The sequence below is a fragment of the Gekko japonicus genome, unplaced genomic scaffold, assembly GCF_001447785.1.
Source record: "Gekko japonicus isolate JY-2015 unplaced genomic scaffold, Gekko_japonicus_V1.1 scaffold1, whole genome shotgun sequence".
Lineage (NCBI taxonomy): Eukaryota > Metazoa > Chordata > Lepidosauria > Squamata > Gekkonidae > Gekko > Gekko japonicus.
In genome coordinates, this window is record NW_015164181.1 from 2463671 (window position 1) to 2485220 (window position 21550).

The 21550-nt window shown below is 50.7% G+C and overlaps 1 protein-coding gene across 1 annotated transcript in view; it reads right to left on the minus strand.

Annotated features, from left to right (window-relative positions):
* Nucleotides 1-1644: 1644 nt before the first annotated feature.
* The window catches only part of RASA4B (RAS p21 protein activator 4B), an 81948-nt gene continuing 62042 nt past the window's right edge, over nucleotides 1645-21550 (minus strand). The window contains exons 10-21 of the mRNA XM_015408008.1: nucleotides 20936-21089; nucleotides 18292-18356; nucleotides 18060-18172; nucleotides 16892-17084; nucleotides 14652-14789; nucleotides 11775-11919; nucleotides 9753-9922; nucleotides 9380-9517; nucleotides 7963-8098; nucleotides 6176-6296; nucleotides 5823-5887; nucleotides 1645-2482 (exon numbers count right to left, since the gene is read on the minus strand). Of these exons, the coding sequence (XP_015263494.1) occupies nucleotides 2346-2482; nucleotides 5823-5887; nucleotides 6176-6296; nucleotides 7963-8098; nucleotides 9380-9517; nucleotides 9753-9922; nucleotides 11775-11919; nucleotides 14652-14789; nucleotides 16892-17084; nucleotides 18060-18172; nucleotides 18292-18356; nucleotides 20936-21089 (1575 nt within the window). The 3' untranslated portion in view covers nucleotides 1645-2345. The remainder of the gene's footprint in view (nucleotides 2483-5822; nucleotides 5888-6175; nucleotides 6297-7962; nucleotides 8099-9379; nucleotides 9518-9752; nucleotides 9923-11774; nucleotides 11920-14651; nucleotides 14790-16891; nucleotides 17085-18059; nucleotides 18173-18291; nucleotides 18357-20935; nucleotides 21090-21550) is intronic.

Below are 21550 nucleotides of genomic sequence, written 5' to 3' on the forward strand. Positions count from 1 at the left end.
TGGCATTGTGCCATGCTGAGGCCCCTCCCCTCCTCAAACCCCGCCGTCTCCCGGCTCCACCCCCAAAGTCTCCAGGTATTTTCCAAACTGGACCTGGCAACCTTAAAAAGTTCTGATCTCGTTCCCAGCACCCACTTGCTTCTCCCCCAAAGACGGAATGTCCCTCCATCTCACTTCAACAGGCGATGCTTCAGGAGACACCCCCTCCCCACCCGGAGGTCTCACTTTCAGGTCTGCATCCATTCCGAGAAAGCGGCCTCCTCCAGCACAGGAGGAGGTTTGGCTCAGAACCTCTTTACAGTTTGTGGAGCTTCCCAGCATTTTGTGACTGGACTCTTAGGGAAGCCATTTTGTCATGGCGCCACCTTAGGGTTGCTGTTCCCCCAGTTGGGGGCGGGGGACTGCCCTGTTTTTCAGGCTCTAGCTCACCACCGGCCAGTGGGAGGAAATCCCCCCCCCCAAAAAAACCCCACCTACGTCGCTGGAAATAAACATGACATGCCTAAGTCACCCAGAAATGACACAGACACGTCGATGACCTTGGGGTGGGTGGGTGGATGATGCTCTGGTTTGGGGGCAAAACTCTATGGTTTGAGGCTGATTTTACCATAGAGTTTTGACCAAAAACCAGAGCGTCACCCCTTGACGTCACCAACGTGCCTATATCACGCCTGGGTGATGTAGGCACATCGCGTGACATCACTTCCCACTCCCGAAACGTTCCCCCCCTCATCCCCCTGCCAGCATTTCAGATGGACCTGGCAACCTACATCACCTAGGGTTGCCAACCTTCAGGTAATGGCTGGAGATCTGCTATTACAGTTGATCTCCCGGTGACAGAGATCAGTTCACCTGGAGAAAATGGCCACTTTGGAAGGTGGACTCTGTGGCATTAGACCCCATTGAAGACTCTCCCCTCCCCAAACCCCGCCCTCCTCAGCCTCCCCCTCCCCCCAAATCTCCATGTATATCCTAACCCAGAGCTAGCAACCCTAGCATGACCCTATGCATAGGGTTGCCAAGTCTTACCTGCTGCTGGAGCGGGGGACTCCCAACTCATTCCAGGAGTGCGCGCACCGCACGCACCGCACGCACATCACCCGGAAGTGATGTGACGACACCGGGCACGCTGGGGGCGGGGCCATGACCATCCGAGGGAAAACCATAGAGTTTTACCTAGGATGACCGTGGCCCCGCCCCCAGCGCCCCCGGCATCGTCACGTCACTTCCTGGTGACGTGCACGTTGGGGTCGGGTTCTCTCCGTGGCCCGATCCGCCAGCGGCGGGGAACGGGCCTCTGGGGCGGGGTTCCCCCCCCCCAGGGGACTTGGCAAGCCTACCTATGCAGGGCAGCCATTTTGTTATGGCACCACCCCGTCCAGGGCAGCCATTCTACTGTGGCACCACCGGCTGTTCTCAACCTTCTAAAAGTGCCCAAGGGCTGAACAAGGTGGTGGATCCCTGTAGTCTCATGTATTTTTAAAAAATCAGGCAAAGTGAACTGACCTCACCCTGGTTCAACCCTGAAACTGGGGCTGAGGGGAGGTGGGTGTGGTGGGCTACAGAGTCAGACATGAATCGGAGCTCCTGCTAAAAATGCTTTATTGTGCATTCAGAGTTTCTCTGGCTTGGAGAGTGGTGGTTTCCATGCAGGTGCCCCCCCACACACACACGGCTGAAGCACCCGTGCCTCTCCCCTTGTCCCTCATAGCCAGACGGCCACGGCACCTGTTTATTCATCTTCAACTATGCGACAATACAGAAAGAAAATTGCTCATTGCCTAGCAGGGAGGGGGGGAAATTGGATGTAGCTGGATGGCCTGCAAGACCCACAAGCAAAACGCAAAGGGCAAAGCCCCCCCCCCATTGTAGGTGCCTCCCCCATGGCAACTGGTCATCAGGGAGATAGACTGGCTCCGGATATGAAGGTTCCAGTGTGATTAATACCCACTGATTGACCTCTCTTCCACCAGTTTGTCCAATGGCGTTTTAAAACCATCAAAACCAGTATCTACTGTCACAACGTGGGGCATCAAGGGCCATTAACTTGGATGGCTTTAAAAAAACAGACCCAGTGGGTCTCTTTATCCCAAATCAGTTCTGAGAACACACCGGAGGCAACTCACTCTCCCAGTTCAGTTCTGAGAACACACCGGGGACAACTCACTCTATATGTTAAGCTAGGAGTGATCCAACTTCTGGGCCTTCTGAGAAGCAGCCCCCGTCCCACCCCACCCAAGCACGTGAGTGCAAGTCCAGAGGGACTTAGTCCCAGGAAGTTGGCCGCAGCTCCGACGGATGTGGCAGAATCGGGCCTGGCTCAAACAATTCGTTTTGTGCTGGAGTCACGTCTGCAGATCCACCAGGCAGTTCTGCTCTTGATCAGCCAGATCCCTCAAGCGGGAGAGTTCCTTGTCGTGCGCTTCCTCCAGATCCTGCAGCACTCGGAAAAGCAGGGTGGGTCCATCGGCATTTTCGAGATCTGCAGCATGAATGAGAGATGAATCGAAGGCTGAAATGAGCCACTCACGGCCACTCTGCCATGCAGCGGGGGGCTGGGAATTTGAGCGTCCCTTGGTCCCTGCATGTGAGGTACCTGCTGCAGCTCTGTTGGGTGGAGAAAGACAGGCAGTGCAAGACTTGGAAGGGGGTTGTACGCACCACATACAGTGCTTAGATTCCTAAAAGATGGTGCGTCACTGCATGGAGTGTCAATGTTTAACCCCTGGCCCCTAATCCCTGATGCACAGAGCGACAGTGGAAAGGGCTGCCAAGTCGCAGCCTTATGACAACCCCTTGGGGTCTTCAAAGGCAAGAGACTAACAGAGGTGGCTTGCCATTGCCTGCCTCTGCATAGATCCAGGTGGGGCAGCCGTGTTGGTCTGAAGCAGTAGAACACAGTTGGAGTCCAGTGGGGACACCTTGAAGACCAACAGAGGTTTATTCAAGGTATGAGCTTTCATGTGCACATACACTTCTCAGGAACTGAGGTACCTCTGTGTAGCAACCCTGGACTTTCGTGGTGGTCTCCCATCCAAGTATTAACCAGGGCCAACCCTGCCTAGCTTCTGAGGTCTGATGAAATCGGTCTAGCCAGGGTGAAATGAGAAAGAGAAAGAGAGCTGAAAGCTGAATGTACAGGAAAAAGTAAAGTAAAGTTTAAGTGAAGTAAAGTTAAAGGAAAGTCTGAGTGTCATAACAGACTGGAGTGAAACAGTGAACATATATGGCATTGAGATAAACAAGTGTTACAAAGTAAAGGGTGTTCTAGCTGCCATGGGTGTGAGGGGGGACTGGAATTTTTAATTTCTGCTGTATTCCCAGTCTTACTTTATGTAACCGAAGCCTTCGACCTTGAGTGTCTGGTGTACTTTTCTCCTGAGAATAATTGCCCGTTACTTTGGCAGGTTTCTACCTGGCCTCCGATTGGACCTGAGCCATCAGGGGACTTTCTTGAATAATGTATATCTGTGTGCTTCGCGCGCTTTGGGCCAGTTCTAACACTGAAAGTGCCAAGATAGCTGCATAATCAAAATGTCTCAATAAACTTTACTTCTTTGAATGAAAGCTGTTGGGAACGGATTACTGCATGAGTCTGACAGTCAGGGTGTAGAAATGCTGGTTGTGCGCACAGATGCATAGAGGCTGGTGTGCCTCAGTGGAGTAGGACTGGTAAGACTTGTTTCTGATTTTACAAAGCACAAATTTGTATAGGCTATTTACTGGCTCCCTGAGATACTAGTGGGACTGTGAGCTGCCAGCTAGGAGAATCAGTTGTTGGAATATTTAAACAGGAACTCGCTAGGAAGGAGTATGCGTGGGGGAAGCCAAGGGCACCAAAACTGACTTTACTCCCAGCTCTCACACCGTGAGAAGAAACCACAACCCCCATTTAGGCCATTACCACAATCAAATTTCTGATTAAAATGCCTCTTCTGCTGCCTTCCATTCCACACATCCACGAGTATTCAGCCATTTAAGGATGGCTACTTTCAGATCTCTCACAGAACAGCCAGGGGAGGTTAAAATGTTTACCCATCAGTTTCTGAGAATCGTTCTTGTGACGTCCTCCTTATTGGGGAGGACTATTTTCACTTTAAAAGTTCTCTTTATTATGTTTAACTGGGTAGATTCTGCTGCCACCAGGAAATTTTAAGGATTTCCAAACCTTTATGCTTCTACTGTTGCTCTTTTTAGTTTGGTAGACCGAGTTCAAGGCTTACGAGGAACTATGAGGCCCTGAGAAGTATTTCATTCAGAGCTGGTATAAACTTAAATAAAAGAGGATTTATTGAAATAAATACTAAATAAGAGAGTGATACAATGTAACTAGTAATGTGTAAATGATGTACAATTGCTTTGGTATCACACTCAATCTTTTCCCTCACTGACAGGGATCTTTTCATGTAACTTTGTAACACTTGTTTATCTCAATGCCATATATGTTCACTGTTTCACTCCAGTCTGTTATGACACTCAGACTTTCCTTTAACTTTATTTCACTTACTTTACTTTACTTTTTCCTATACATTCAGCTTTCAGCTCTCTTTCTCTTTCTCACTGAACAACCGCAGCTGTCCACTTCCAACTGCTTCAACACAGAACTGTCTACATCAACTGTCAACTTGTAACTGAAACTACTGACTGACTCACATACTCATCCACCCAGATTCACTTCCAAAACCCCTCCCCCTCTCTGTCAACCACCAATCATACCACACTTGCCTCTCTCAACCACTCTAGTCTATCTACCACAGCCATGCAACCAAACTTTTAAAGAGACACACACATACAAAAACAAGGAATTGTTACAGTTCTTGATGTCAGATTTGTGTCCATACTTTGGGGGTTTTTTGTCTGAATATTTGTGTGTGTGCGTGCGCGCGCACGTGGGTGCGCCTAGAAGTCATAGTTGACTTCTGGCGACCCCTCGTGGGGCTTGGATGTTTCAGAGAGGTGGTTTGCGATTGTCTGTCTCTGCATCCTGGCCCTGGTATTCCTTTGGAGGTCTCCCTTCCAAGTACTGCTTAGCTTCCAAGATCCAATGAGATCTGGCTTGCCGGGGCTATCCAGAAGTGCGATTCATACCAAGAACCTCTTGATTTGCAGTCCAGCAACAGTGTGGTGTAGTGGTTAGCCTGTCAGACTAGGTTCTGGGACAACCAGGTTCAGATCCCCGCTCTGACATGAAAGCTTAGAGGGTGACCTCAGGCCAGTCACTCTCTTTCAGCCTAACCTACCTCACAGGGCTGTTGTGAGGATGAAATGGAGAAGAGGCGAACAATGACGTAAGTATCTTCCCCACGGGGAGAGAAGCAGGGTAGAAATATCCTAAGGAACAAATACGCAACACCAAGTCCATCAATCCCGACAGCATTCTCTCCTCTTCAGCAATTATTTAAGACTCATACTGTCAGCTATGCTGCCATGGGGGTTGGGAAGCTCATTCTGTGTCTTGGTACTTGCTATTGCATTCCTGTCCCTGCTGTTCTGCCTGTGCCGCAATGCTTATCTCTACAGATGTGCAGGAGGATGTTATGTTGGAAGTTGTATTGTCTGGAAGTCTACTATGTACCATGAGAGACTATTGCTTCCCAGCTTTCGCCACCTAACGGTTTCCTAACCGGTCCCACGTGTGGGAGGGTAGCTAATTGGCCCATGCCATGGGGGGGTGCATACGAATGCCCTATAGACTATTATGCTCAATGAGTTGCCGCCATTCTCAACAGTGCCTGTGTTACTGCATCTATAGCTTTGCAATAAAAGTATAACCGTTCCTGAATGCGTGCACTTCGTTGTAAGCTGTGGGTTCTGACACATACCTTCACTTTGGTTCAGAGGAAAGTTCTCTCCTTTCTCCAGTGTCAACAGTTCCAGATACTTCTCCCTGCAGACAAGGAACGAAACAGCCCCATTATCGCTTGTGAAATTGGCTCCAAAGGGTTTGCTGTGCTCCAAACCACCAGCTGACGGCCAGGAGCTTCACTTTTTGAACAGCACGTACTAAATTCCAAGCACTCCATTCGTCTGCAAATAGAGGATGTTCCCAGCCTGAACGCAGGTGGGCTTGGAAGTCGGTCCCAGCTAGCTCAGTGGGGCTCACGCCAAAGTAAGTGCCAGCAGCATCGCCGCTGAAGCCACCCAAGCCCGTCGCAGCAAATCAGGGGCCACTCACTTCATTGCCTCTCGGACTCCGAGGAGATGCCGGAATATCAAGTGAGCTTCTAAATCTGGGTCCAGAGGGTCGTTCCATTCCCGCAGAGTAACTCCGTGCCGAGTTTTGTCACAGCCCAGACCTGGAGGCAAAAGGCAGGAGGGATTTTTTTTTTTTAAGGGAGTTTTCTTTAGATGATCAGACCTTGACCAGGGATCCCCAACCTGGTGCCCGTGGGCACTGTGACTCCCACCATTGGCTTTTCTGGTGCCCATCAAGTGTTTTTAGAAAGCGGGCAGGATCCCACGTTCTAGAAACATTTGCAGGCTCCATAAGAACTGTTGGTGGGCAAGATGGGGAGCCCTGCACTGACTGGTTCCAGGGAGTAGCCACCTTAAACATTTTGCATGCAAAACCACCGTTAAGACAGGCTAATGGGTTAATTTCAAAACCTAGGTTTCAGACCCCGGCTGGCAGGACTCTAGCTAACTATGGCTACGGTCACACACACGCTAAACAATCCACTTTCAATCCTCTTCCCTAAGGGGTAAAGGGGAAGTAAAGAGCTGTATGAAGCCCTGACAGTGGTTGAACGCAAAGACAAGGAACTTTTAAGGGAATCTGCACCCACAGAGATGAACTAAGATAGCGGTCACACATACTAAATAATGCACTTTCAGTCCGCTTTCAATGCACTTTCCAATTGGATTTCGCCAGTTCACACAGTAAAATCCAGCTGGAAAGTGCACTGAAAGCGGATTATTTAGTGTGTGTGACCACAGCCACAGTGGAGTTGATGACATTAGAATCATAGAACGTTAGAGTTGGAAGGGACCTTGCAGGTCATCCAGTCCAACCCCCTGCGCTTTGCAGGAGCATAGCCGGAAGATAGCCCTACAACATACCCGAAAGATGGTCGTCCAGCCTCCGCTTGAAAACATCCAGCGAAGGAGCATCCACTACCTCCCGAGGCAGTCTGTGCCACTGCTCAACCACTCTTACCGTTAGGAAGTCTCTCCTGATATTTAGTCGGTATCGACTTGTAATTTTCACCCGTTAGATCTGGTCTTGCAATCCGGAGCAAGAGAGAATAGATCCACTCCATCTTCTACATGACAGCCCTTCGAATACTTGAAGACAGCCATCATGTCCCCTCTAAGCCTTCTCTTTCCCAGGCTAAACATACCCAACTCTTTCAGCCTTTCCTCATAAGACTTGGATTCCAGCCCTCTCACCATCCTGGTTGCCTTCTTTTGGACACGCTCGAGCTTGTCAACATCCTTCCTAAAATGTGGTGTTCAAAACTGGACACAGTACTCCAGGTGAGGCCTGACCATAGCAGAATAGAGCGGAACATTGGGGACAATCACATTCACCATAATTAGTTTATTTAGACCAGGCTCCTGTGATCTCTGAACTCGGCCAGAAAAAAGACAGACATGTACAGGGGAGTAAGAAATTAGGGGCCCCACACTATGGGTTGCAGTTAGAGGTCATTCCCACAGCTGAACAGATTGACGACAGCTACCTTATTTATTTATTTAATTCATTTATACCCCACCTTGCTCCTGAATGGGGACTCAAAAGTGGTTTACTTTGTTCTCCTCTCCTCCGTGTTATCCCCACAACAACCCTGCGAGGTAGGTTAGGCTGAGACAGTATGACTGGCCCCAGGTCACCCAGCAAGTTTCCGTGGCAGAGTGGGGATTTGAACCTGGGTCTCCCCGATACTAGTCCCAGCACTCTAATTACGACACCACATTGGCTCTCAGCTCATGAGAGTAATACAGCGGCATAGAATGCACTACCTGTTTTGTCCTTTTGGTGGCAGCAACTCCACTTCTCTCCCCGAAAGATGCCCGGATGGTAGGCGCACAGCACCCCCGTGTTGTTCACGCAGACCTTCCTCAAGGCCGACAGCCACTGGTTGAGCTCATTGACGCACTGGAAACCAATGCAGGAGGGTTGGTGCCCAATGAAGCACTAGCGAGCATGACACGGACAAAGCACATTGTATCTGCGGGGATAGCTCCGCCATATTAAAGACGGTTTCATCATCTGATTGACTCAGCCCAGGTTAAGATCCCAGACACAGAGGGGAACCATGGTTTAGCTTGGCAAGCTAATTTCTGCCTCCTAGAAACCACAAGGAGAGACTCGGTGCAGCCATTGACATTTAACCATGGTTAGCACAAACCATGGTCTGCGTGCCATTCCTAAACAAAGTTTAGGTCAGGGGCCCCCCCATATTTTGAGCCTGTGGGCAACCCTGGAATTCTGAAACAGCGTGGTGGGTGCAACCACAAAATGGCGGCCACAAAACAGATGCCACAGGAGGCGGAGCCAGCCACAAAACGATTGCCACAGCTTAAGTTCAGTCACACCGTGAAGATCCTTGCACTACGGTGGCAGCTGTTGCCAAAGCAACGTTTTTAAAAATCTGCACAGCCAATGAAATCTCCAATAGCCAATCAGAAACCTTGCTGGGCAAAAGCCTCACCTGGCCCCACCCACTCTCTAAAAACACCTGGTGGGCCCCAGGGAAGGTGTTGGGTGGCACCATGTGGGGGACCCCTGGTTTAGGTATTCAGACATAACATTTAATTGTGGTTAAGACAGAAGACTGGATGCGGGTTTCGGAGGCCCACGTTCAGAATGCCCTTCAGTGGGCTTCTCTGCAAGCAGGCACACTCCTCTCCCCGTCCGAGGAAGTGGAGCCTGATTCTGTCTATAAGAACATAAGAGAAGCCAGTGTTGGATCAGGCCAGTGGCCCATCTAGTCCAACACTCTATCACACAGTGGCCAAAAACACCAGGTGCCATCAGGAGGTCCACCAGTGGGGCCAGGACACTAGAAGCCCTCCCACTGTTGCCCCCCCCCCCCAGGCACCAAGAATGCAGAGCATCCCTTGCCCCAGCCTGAGAGTTCCTATCTATACCTTGTGGCTAATAGCCACTGATGGACTTCTGCTCCAGATGCTTATCTAATTCCCTCTTGAAGCTGTAAATCTATCTAGTCCTGCCAAGATTTGGAAGACAGATAAATAAAACAGAGCCACCTGGCCCAGGCTCTCATGAACAAGATTTCTTGCACAGTTTGGGATGGAGGCCTGTCGGACCCCCTAACATGGCACGTGGCCCACCGCCGCCGCCACCACCGTGGCCGCTCCAGCTTTCCCCTCCCCACCCAAGCTGGGACCGCCTTCCCTCTCTGCCTGCCAGAACCTTGCACTGCAGGTAAACGGTCTCCGCCTGCCCAGCCTCGTCGCTGTAGACAATCTGCATGACGTGGGAGCTTCCGAAGCTCTTCTCTTCCACCTTCTCGGCCACCCGGATGTTGGCCAGAGTAATGAAGGAGCTTTTCTGGAAAGGAACCCCAAGAACAAAAGCACATATTCAAAACCCAGACTCCCACCCACTCCTACACTGCACCTCTGTCTGGGTTTCACAAGCAGTAATGGGGGCTGTTTTGTTCCTTGTCTGCAGGGGAAAGTATCTGGGACTGTGGACACTGGAGAAAGGGCCGTGGCTGCTCTGCCCTGCCACAGGTAGCCTGGCAAGTTTCTAGTTCCTCTTGCCGTCCCAGCAAACTCCTTACCTTGGAGCTGGGTGTCTTGGCGTAGGTGAGGGCCTCCCCCGTGAGGGCAAAGTAGAGCTTCTTGAAGGACGAGGAGAGGAGAGGGCCTTTGCTTTTGGCCTTGTGGATGAACAGAGGCCCCTCTTTCACCACCGGGCTCGGCAAGGTCAGGGCCCTCTGCAAGTCCAGTTCTGCAAGGAACATTCCCAGTTAGTAGCTTGGAATCTGGGCGGGGTGGAAAATGGAAATGTGCGCAAACTTCCGCTCTGCGTTGAAAAAAAAGCTAGGGTTGCCAGCCTGCCAGTGTGTGTGGGGTGGATATTCCCCAGAATTACCACACAACAGAGATCAGTTCCCCTGGAGAAAATGGCTGCTTTGGAGGGTGGACGGCATTTCATCCCATCCCTCCCCGACCTCCCTCCCCTCTCCAAACTCCACCCCCCCAATCTCCAGGAATTCCCCAACCCAGAGTTGGCGACGCTAAGGACAGCCAACCCTCGCCATTCGCCGATTTGTGACTCGCAGTTTCACTTATTCGTAGCTCGCTGCCCGGTCATGTGATGCAGCCTCCAAACGGGTTTCTCTGCCATGCCATCACACCATAATTGTAATCGTCACCGGGTTAAATTTGGTGGGAATCTAGCGGTTTGGCCTTCCCAACCCCTGCCTGCCAGTGTTCGCCATTTTGTGGTGATCCTGGGAACGGATCCCCCTGCAAATGGTGATGGCCTCCTCTCTCTGCTGCCCCTACCGGCCACGCTGGGGGTGGGAGAGGGAAGGGCAGCTGGGAGGAAGAATAGAGGTTCAGGGTTGGCTCCTCCCATTCTCAGCCAGCCAATCCACTGACCGCCTTTCAGCTGACTAGAAACGTGAGCCGTAGCACATTTGACATCTCACCTTTTCTCTAAGGGACTCAGGGTCCCCCCCCCCGCCCATTTCTATCCTCACAACAATTGTGAGCCGTCAGTTAAAATGAGAGGTGGCAACTGGCCCAAAATTGCTTCGTGGCTGAGTGGGGATTTGCACCTGGTTCCCCGCTGGCCCAGTGGGGACTCCCCCCCCCAACCCTTTCTGAGGCTGCGGGCACCTCTGGGGTTCTGACACAGCGCGCAGCCGCAAAATGTCTCCTGCAGGAGGCGGAGCCGTCCACAGATTGGCTGCCGCAGCCGACCTTCAGTCATGCAGCGCAGATCCTTCTGCTGTGGTGGCAGCGGCCGCCCAAGCCATCTGTTAGAAATCTGCCCAGCCAATCACCTCTCCAGTGGCCAATCAGAAGCCCAGCTGGGTAAAAGCCCCATCTGGCCCCACCCACTTTCTAAAAACCCATTTGGCGAGCACCGCGAGAGGTCTCAGCAAATGCTCTGGCACTCAACGGGCACCATGCTGGAGCCCCCTGCCTCTGCTCCACACGGGCTCTGATTTACTTCATTTACATCTCCCTGTCCTCCCTTAAAGGTAAAGGTTCCCTTTCTCGAAAGCCAGTCGAATTCGACTCTAGGGGTGCGGTGCTCATCTCCGTTTCAAAGCCGAAGAGCCAGCGCTGTCCGAAGACGTTTCTGTGGTCATGTGGCCGGCATGACTAAACACCAAGGTGCACAGAACGCTGTTACCTTCCCACTGAAGTGGTACCTATTTATCTACTTGCAATTTCTTGCCAAAGCGAGGTTGGCAGGAGCTGGAACTAGAGACGGGAGCTCACTCCGTCATGCGGCACACTCGGGTCTCGAACTGCTGAACCACCTACCTTCCACAGCCTGCAGGTCAGCGTCTTAACCACTTGAGCCACCGCAGCTCCTTGTCCTCCCTTACGGGGACGCAAAACGCCTTGCATCGTCCTCCTCTCGTCCATTTACCCTCACAGCAACCACTTCAGGTCGGTTAGGCTGAGTGGGCGTGACTGCCCCAAGGTCTCCCAGCAAGCTTCCAAGGCACGAGGGGGGATTCGAGCCTGGGTCTCCCAGATCCTAGTCCGACACTCTAACCGCGACCACCACGCTGGTTTCCAAGCAGCAACCGGAATGCCCCCCCCCTCGGCCCACGCACCTTCTTTCTCCTCAATGTCTATCAGCTGGAGGATGAACTGCTTCATCTGGGCGACGCCCTGCTGGATGGTGGGCTGCAGAGGGGACATCCAGCCTTCCTTGGCACAACTGATGACCGGATCCATATTCCCCACATTCTGGACCGTCTGCCCATGAACAAGATGGGTGGGGTGGGAAAATGGGTCACGGTGGGCCACGCTGCCACTTATTAAGTGGCCCAAGCTCTTCCGTGGAGCCACAGCTGGGACCCCCCCCTTCTCCTGTCTGCCCTTGAAAGATGGGAGCGAGGGTCACAAGAACGGAAGAGCACCAGGTGAGCTTTGCTGAACCACCCAGGGCTCCATCGAATCCAGCACCCCCCCCCTTCCCGACAGCAGCTGGCCAGACCTCTGAGAAGCCCAGAAGAAGGGCCTAAAGAAATCAGGCACTCCACTGTCTCTTGCACTCAGCACCGGGTTTTTAAGAGGAATACTTGTCAGCAAGCTGCCAATGTGTCTTTAATGTATGTATTGGGCATGTCTGCATCCCTTCCCCCCCCCTCGCTTGTCAACAACCTCTACTGCCATGGTAACGGTAGTATACTCTGGTGCGCATGTCCACCCTCAACCCCATGCGCTCATCTCCTCCACTGCATTCCTTTCCATGTACGCTAGCTTTGCTTTGATGGCGCGTTATCAACCCAAGGCCACAGATGGTGTGCAGCAAGAGGCTTTTGCTTAGTCGGTAATGAATATGTAGTGTGGGAATAGTCTTATTGTTTAACTGTATGGAACCGTTGCTTCTCAGGGTTTGGGCGCACTGGGCGCCTTCTAGGCGGGAGCGGGAACCATACCTATTGGCTAGTGTAATTATGAACTTGCTTTAACCTATCTGTCAAACGCTCAACTCGTTATTCTGAACAGAGAATCTGTTCTAAGTGCTTCATGGCTTCAATAAAGTAAAACCTTCCTGCAAGTGTGTACTTCATTGCCTGCTGTGGGGTCTGACAATACTGTACACGGAGGTTCCTCTTCTCACAGTCATGGCTAATGAAAGCAGCCCTGAAGGACCAGTCCAAGGGTTCTTCTAGTCCAGCGTACTGTTTCCAACAATGGCCGTGCAGGTACCATCGGGGAGGGGCTGTGGCTCAGTGGTAGAGCATCTGCTTGACATGCGGAAGGTCCCAGGTTCAACCGCCGGCATCTCCAGTTGAAAGGACCAGGCGGTAGGTGACGTGAAAGACCTCGACCTAAGACCCTGGAGAGCCACTGCCAGTCTGAGTAGGCAATACTGATGGACCAAGGGTCTGATTCAGTGTCAGGCAACTTCACGTGTGTTCAAGAGCACAAGCAAGGCATGAAGGCAACATCCCTCGCTGGTTCGTCAGCAACTGATATTCAGAGAGAGACTGCCTCTGAACATGGAGGCTTTATTTAACCCTTGGGGCTGATCCTCCTTGAACTCTGTCTGATCCCAGCTCTTCCATCTCTCGTAGCTGAACCCTGCAGCTGACATTTCTGCCTTCTCCAAAGCAAAGCAGGATACGAAAAAGCAGTCCTCTTTTCCTCTCCCAGGTTAGGAAGGAGGAGGAGCAGATTCTAATACAGGGGTGGCCAAGCTTGCTTGAAGTAAGAGCCACATAGAATAAACGTCAGATATTTGAGAGCCACAAGACATGAACAAATATCACACGTTTTTACTGGTAAATATGCAAATTTGCTTTGCATTAATATTAAACGAGACTGCCAAAAAGAATAACAGAAGTGGTAAAAGCAGATATTGATAATGGTATTGATTTGTCCAATTATATCTGTTTGCTAATGACCTTTAGATTCCCCAGCCGCCCTGCCGGGAGCCGCACAATAGGTGTGAAAGAGCCGCATGCGGCTCCCGAGCCACAGTTTGGTCACCCCTGTTCTAATATCACACAGAAAACTGGAAGAGAGGAGGTAGCAGCGACTGTGGTGGAATGGGCCTGCTCTGGCCTGCAGGCCCTGTTCCACCCTGCCCTCCAAGGTTTTCCTAAGACCTGGAGAGGCTTTTCTCTCTCTCTGGTAACCTGCCCCCACCACCTGATCTTTGCAGGAACTGCCCAGTGGAAGGGTCAGGACCCCCAGCTTCCCTTTCAAGTTCTGAGGCCTTGCCTCTGTGTCTCCTGCTGCCTAGCACCGGGTCACCATGGGAACAGCTTGCTGCCTTGTGTGCCCCTGGAGGAAGAGCCATTTGCCCACTGCCTGCCTTCCCCCTGGTAAGCCTTTTAAAATAGTGTCTCTGAGATGGTGGAGGTCTATGTGGGATGGTGAACCACTATCAGCATCCCAAGTCATAAAGTATTTATTGAAAATAAAATGTTCACAAGCATACTTTTAGCAAAGCACCAGATTGAGCAAGAGATTCAAAAGAAATGGGTAAGACACAATTCCTCTGTCCTTCTCTCTATACATGCCCTACCAGATGTTAAAGTATAGGACAGGCTCCTTCAGCTTAGGAAGTTACAGATCTCTACAGAGCGCCATTGCCTTGAAGCTTCCTCCCGCTCTCCAGGCCAGCACATGGTTAATGGCTGCCTCCTCCAGACCTCAGTTAAGAGTTCTGTCTGCTGTGATGGACTCAGCACAAAAGAGTGCTTCCTCCTTGCTCCCCTGAGTTTTATCGCCTCTCTATTCCCCACCCACTGACCAGGTCAAGCCGGGTCAACGAAGCTTTTCCTGGAGATCTTCAGGAGTTCCTTCCCGAAGTCTCTCTAGTATTTAACCCCTCCAAATCTCTGTTCCCTGCTTGAAGAGAGGGCAGGGAGACTGGACCCTCCAATTGTCTCTAGCTAGACCTAGTGGCATCAAATCTGTTAACCTTTAGGACTCTCTCCTATCTAGGAAGCAGAGAGAAATGGTGGCCTTACCTTGGCTAGGAGCAGCAGGGCTCGGCTGGTGCGGGCGTCAGCGTGTTTCTCTTGCAGGTGAAACAGTTTGGGGGACATAATGGCTGGAGAGAAGAAGCGCAGGCAGAGGAAGCTGGTGATGGCAATGAACTTTATGTTCTGTAAGCGGAGAAGGAGCAGAGCGGAGCTCACATCAAAAGCAATGGAAAGAGTCACCCGTTTGTGATCACAATTCTGATTCTGCTTGTCCGGCAGGCCCTCCAGGGAGAGGACCAGGGTCTTGAGCCAGACCTAAGGAGTTTACCCTGCGCTGCTATGGCAACGTCCCAAAAGAGGGCTGTGGCGTCCCCTTATCTGGGGAGGTCTGGTTTCCCTTTTAAAGTGTTCTTTATGTTTTGTTTTACTGTGTATATCCGGCTGCCACCAGGAAATTTAAGGCTTTCCAAACCTTTATACTATAATATTTCTATCACTGGGTAGGTAGGTCGAGGTTTTAAGTCTCATGAGGGTCTATGTGTTTCATGAGAAATTATTTCTTTCAGAGCTGGCAGACTTAAATAAAAGAAGATTTATTGAAACAGTTCATAGATTAAAGTGTAGAACAATGTAACCAGTAATATGAATAATTTTAACAATTTTGTTGTGTCTCACACAAGATCTGCTCCCTTTCTGACAGGGATTTTTCAAGTAACTTTGTAACTCATTACTCAGGGTCATATACGTTTCCTATTTCACTCCAGTCTGTCACTCAGACTTTCATTTAACTTTTGTTTTCTTATACATTCAACTTTTCTTCATACACAGAACTTAACTCTTGTATCACACACAAGACTGTCTCCCTTCCTCAGACCTCAGAACCAACTCCCTTAACAACAGTCTTTATCAACTGTCAAACCTCTGTCACTCCTGAAGGACATACCCATTCATCCACTCAGAAACACTTTCTAAAACCCCTCCCCCTCTCTGTCACTCACCAATCACACCACACTTGTCTCTTCAAGCACTCTAGTCCATCACGCAGCCATGCAACCAAACTTTTAAAGAGACACACACACATATAAAACAAGGAATCATTACAAGGGCACTGCTGGTCTGGTATTCAACTGTACTTGGGAGCCACCAGTGCTGCTGGCCAAACGGTGGTGATGCGGTTTGACCTTGAGATAATCGTGCTGACATCATTCCTTGCGCTGGATTCCTGCTCACTCATGGGCTCCACAAGAACTCATCCTCCTTATTTTCAGAGACCTCCATGGCCTGAACTCTGCATTCCTCTGCTTTTGTATTCCAACATTTCCTTGTTTGTAACGGTTGCTTCTCTGGCTCCCACCACCACCAGCTGCCCAAAACTGTCCCTGCAAAGGACTCTACCTTTTTCTGCCCTTGATTGCCTGGAACAGCCTCCCAGTACACCTGCCTGATGCCACACCTACACACAGATGTGCTGTCGAGTCGCAACTGACTTACAGCACTGGTTCCCAAAGTGGGCAATACCGCCCCCTGGGGGGCACTGGAACGATCCAGGTGGGCGGTAGGAGCCTTGGGTGCAATTGGGGGGGGCGTTGAATAAAAATAAGGGGGCAGTGGAAGCATAAAGAAAGAAGAGTCCAGAACCTATCTAAAGCAGCCTTTTCCTGCCTTCTCCCGGTCTTCCCTGGGATTGGGGGGGGGGGGGATTTTCTGCGTGTCTTAATTTTCTGTGTGTATGCAAATGTTACTATGGTTGATTTTATTTTAAAACTTTTATGATTTTGAGCTTCAAAGTGTCTTATTTACAACAACATCTTTCTTTACTATGTGCAAATTTGTCACTGCATCTTTTTGTCCACTTCTTGAAGGTAGATTTCCAGGGGGGCGCTGAGTAATTTTTTTTTTCCTGAAAAGGGGGCTGTAGGCCAAATAATTTTGGGAACCTCTGACTTACAGCAACCCCAGCAAGGGATTCTCAAGGCAAGGGAGAAGCAGAGGTGGCTGGCCCTTGACTTCTTTCCGCAGAGTCTTCTTTGGTGGTCTCCCATCCAAATTCCAACCCTGCTTAGCTTCCGAGAACTGATGAGATCCACCTATATCATGCTGCTTTCCCACACCTGGTGACCCAAGACCTCGCTTCAAATCCCTGCCCCCAAGCCCAAGTGTGCCACAAATCATTTGGGCACGCCCCCGTCATTCCTTGCCCTCTCCCAGAAGTTCCACCTGTTCAGACGCTTCAGGCTCCATTATGGATGGGACAAGGGTGGGGTTTGGGTTCCCCCTGCACTCACCTGGTCTTTCTCTTCAGGGAAATGTTCCCCAACCCGCTTGAAAAGCTGCCGGAAGGTGGCACGGATGACCACGGGACACAGCCCGACGGACTTGGCGATGGCAGCGAGGAGGTCAGTCAGGTAGGACTGAAGGAGGTGGACACTCTGCTGGATCACGTCACTTTCGCTCTGGGTCCAGTGAAGGCTGGAGCACCTGACCAGGCAGATAGACGGCAAGACTCACCTGTCAAGACCTCGACTTCTCCCCCTATTCCTGCAGGATTCCCTGGCAATATGGGTGCCCCCAACTCACCCATTCCCCGATTCATGCTCGGTTCATGTGTTCCATGTAGGAACAAATGACATCCACTTTCTTATTATGCACAGATTGTGGAGAAACGTTTTCCTTCCTCTCCAGAACCTGGGGCAGCAGGAACACAAACAACCTGATGGGCAGTAGTTTCAGGAAGGACCAAAAGAAAGTCCTTCGCATCACCCTTCACAATTCATGATGGCTGTCGGCTTAGATCGCTCCAAAAGAAGATTAGAAAAATTAATGGGAGGATAGGCCTATTTAAAGAGCTGTTAGCTGTTAAGAAAGCCAGCATGGCATAGGGGTTAGACTGGCAGACTAGGATCTGAGACACCCAGGTTCAAATCCACATCCTGCCGTTGCAGCTGGGTGGTCTTGGACCAGTCACCTTCAGCCTAACCTACTTCACAGGATTGTCTGTTGGAAGAGGAGAGAATGGATATCGTGATCTGCTCTGGCTCCCCACTGGGGAGAGAAAGCAGGGTATAAGTATCTAAATAAATAAATAGAACCTCCAGGTTCAGAGGCAGTGTACCCAGGCCCATAGCCAGGCTTTTTTTTAAAGTTGGGGGGCATTTAAATTTCTTAGGGGGCACTGGCTAATTGAATTAAAGGAATAGCCAGCTCCTTCCTTGCACCCGCCACTGCTCGGGGGCCCTGGGCTGGATGGGAAGTTGTGGGGTCTTGGCAGTAAGTCAGGGGGCCTAGCCCCAAGATGCCCCACTGTCGCTACGGGCCTGAGTGTACCTCCAAACAACATTCACTGTGGCTTTCAGACTCTGTGGGTTCCCAGAGGTATCTGGTGGCCACTGTAGGAAACAGGAGGCAGGGCTAAGTAGACCTGACTCTGCTGGGTTCTCTGTTGGGTCCTCTTACCCAACATCCTTGCTCTCCACTTTGCTGGGATCCAGCTCAATGCATCTCTTCTCTTCAAACACACGGTTGACGGTTGGACCCAGGACCCTGTGGAGGTACTGCATCCCTGCCACCTACAGGGACAGCAGACGGAGAGACGGGCGGGTGGGGTGAGACAGTGGGTGGCAGGATCAGAGAACGGCTTTAATACAGGTGACATTCACTGCAGCAGACTGCCAATCCCAGCAAGTACCTTCAGGAAGGATTCCATTGACTTGGAGGCCAGAGAGTTGCTCCGAAAGAGCGTGTTTGGCTCATCTGAAACACAGAAAACTCCTGATTGCACCATCCATAGCTATGCAGCTGACATTCTGAAGAAAGAAAGGCAATACAGGCCCAGATCTTATTGCTCATTTTTCATTTTAATTATCACATTTCCTTTGTGGACCTCAGATGGGTTCAGATAAAATTCCCACTTCCCCTCAAAGTACCAGTAGGGTCAGACTGGCTTAGCCACAGCTGCATGGCTGCATCAGTCACCTTCAGACCGTGCTCCAAAGGCAATAAAAGCACTAGGCAAGGGGCCTGGCTCAGTGGTAGAGCCTCTGCTTTGCATACAGAAGGTCCCAAATTCAATCCCTGCCATCTCTGGCTAAAAGGATCAAACAGTAAAGTCCAGTTGCAAACGACTGCTAAAGCCAGGGGTCGTTTCGTAGAAAAAGAGCTAGGGGAACTAATTAGCATAACTCATTAGCACATGCCACACCCCCTGACATTACCGGAAGTGTGTCATAAAGCCACATCCCCTGACATCACCGGAAGTGTGTCATAAGGCCACACACCCAGCCCCCAACGGTCCCGGCCGCCGCCCTTGCATCTCCACTGCTGAGCCCCATGAGGGGCCTGGCGGTGGACCTGCAAGGCCAGTGGGAGTGCAAGGAAGCCCCGTGAAGGCCCTCCCTGGCCCCAGGCAGGCAGGGGTGGGGAGAGGCAGGGAGGAAGCAACTTACCCTCCCTCTTCTCCTGCCTCCTCCTGGCTGAATGAGGGCCGGAAGCGGGGTGGCCGGAAGCAGGGGGCGGGGCTTCGTCATGTGCCCCGCCCCCCGTACCTCACCCGGGGGAACTGCGATCCCCCGCGATCTCCCCCGAAATGACCTCTGGCTATAGTGCACTAAGAGCACATTATCCTATATGTGCAGAAGCAGCTACTTTGGAACTTAGCCTCCCTGCTACAAAAGTGCAAAAAGTGTGTTGTTCTTTACTCTTTAAAAAGATGGGAGATGGGAGAGAGATGTCCTACAAGCCATTATTAACAGCTCGAAACACGCTTCACAAGCATGTGAAATGGCAGATGGTCATCTCAATGGCACCGTCACATTTGTGCCCGTGCCCACTTGAGAGACCCTGCATCCCCCTGCCCAGTCAGAGATTAAACTTTGAGAGAGCGTGGAAAGGGAAAGAAAGAGAGCATGACGACCGGCACCATTAGCAATGGACACCAATGCTCCTTCTAAGCTGTGGAGTCTTCTGAGCAAAAAAATCTACTTTGTGAGCTACTGGCATTAAAGCTGTGAGCGAGCGATTTGACTACTGCATGAATTAGTCCTGCTCTGGAGCCATCTTTCCTGAGCTAAGACAAAAATGTGTGAACCGGAGGCTAAAAAACTGTGAGCTAGCTCACACTGACTCATCTCAGAGGGAACACTGACGGACACTAGCAAAACGTTCTAAAAGTTTCCCCAAAGACCCCCTCCCCCCCAAATCTGAGAACTCACAGGGCCAAGGCTAGAAAATATACAGACAATGCCTTGTCAACAGAGAATGTTGTCAGCTGTGTCACTCCTGTGGATCACCCTCTTCTCTCGGTCTCCTTCACCTAGAATTGCTTCCTTTGTTAGGACCCCCCTGCTGCAAAGGGTTGGAATACTTTCCCTATGAGGAAAGGTTAAAGCGCTTAGGGCTCTTTAGCTTGGAGAAAAGACGACTGAGGGGTGACATGATCGCGGTTTATAAGATTATGCATGGGAAAGAGCAGGTAGAGAAAGAGGTACTTTTCTCCCTTTCTCACAATACAAGAACTCGTGGGCACTCCATGAAACTGCAGAGCGGTGGGGTTAGAATGGATAAAAGGAAGTACTTCTTCACCCAAAGAGGGATTAACACATGGAATTCACTGCCACAGGAAGTGGTGGCGGCTACAAGCATGGACGGCTTCAAAAGGGAAATAGATAAGCATATGGAGCAGAGGTCCATCAGTGGATATTAGCCACAAGGTATAGATAGGGGCTCTGGGGCAAGTGATGCTCTGTCTGCTTGGTGCTTGGGGGGGGGTCAACAGTGGGAGGGCTTCTAATGTCCTGGCCCCACTGCTGGACCTCCTGAGGGCACCTGGTATTTCTGGCCACTGTGTGACACAGAGTGTTGGACTGGATGGGCCTTTGGCCTGATCCAACATTGGCGTCTCTTATGTTCTTATGTTCTTTCTTAAGCTATTCTGCTCTTCTCTAGGGTAGAAGCAGCTCAACCAACTAATGGCTGTTCTGCCTGCCCTGCCTCTCTGACATCACAGCAGCACAGCCGAAGTCAACCAATCCCTTTAGTTCATTACAATACGGATGCTTTAAAATAAAGTTGCCTTTGGCTGTGGTCACAGAGGGCAATTCTGCATCTAGCATTCACTCCACATTTTCCCAACTGGGAGGAAAAAGTGCAGCTCAAAACCACATCCAAATACCTGATGTGAAAATTTGGTGAACAAGCAATGACAACACCCACCTTAGTCACTTTATTTGGGCTCTGGGGAATCCTCCCTCCCCCCGGTCATGACACCCCCTTAATACTCTAGTAACACAAAGGGACGGCTCAAACCATGCAGACATCACCCTCCCAAATTGTACCAGTTTTGTCCAACTCTAGCTTGATGAGAAGATCCAGTAACTCTTTGGCTAACCCTTGACCTAGGAAGAGCTTGACAAGGTTGATGGCAACTTCCTGTCTGCACTCGGCAGTGGTGGTTTCGTCGATGAGGGTTATTAAATGTGCTTTCCCGTCCTGTGAGGGGGACAAAGAAAGTCGAGAAATCCATTTCTGCAAAGATCATAAACATTCATAAATAACTCAGTAGGAGAAAGTTACATGAAAACATGATTTTGTGTGTGGGGAAAGAGTTCCCTTTGGCAGAAACTTCCCACCCCTCACCTCTGCCCACCACTGCAATCGGGGAAAATGACAGGCAAAATGGGTGAGGAGACTGGCCTCTCAAATACCATGACCTCTATTTCCAAGTGACTGAGAAGTGATAACACATTGTAGCATTGGCCCATAAATCTATGATTAAACCACAGATGCACTTCAGAAACAAAAGAAAGAACCTCAATTTAGCCAAGAAGAAAATGTCAGCAGACAAGAGAGTGAATAATTTAAGAGGGTCAAAGATATGACAGTATTAACGGCCCAGTGATACAGGAGGATCCCCAGATGTGTAACTGAGCAGCAAAACACAGTTGCTGTGG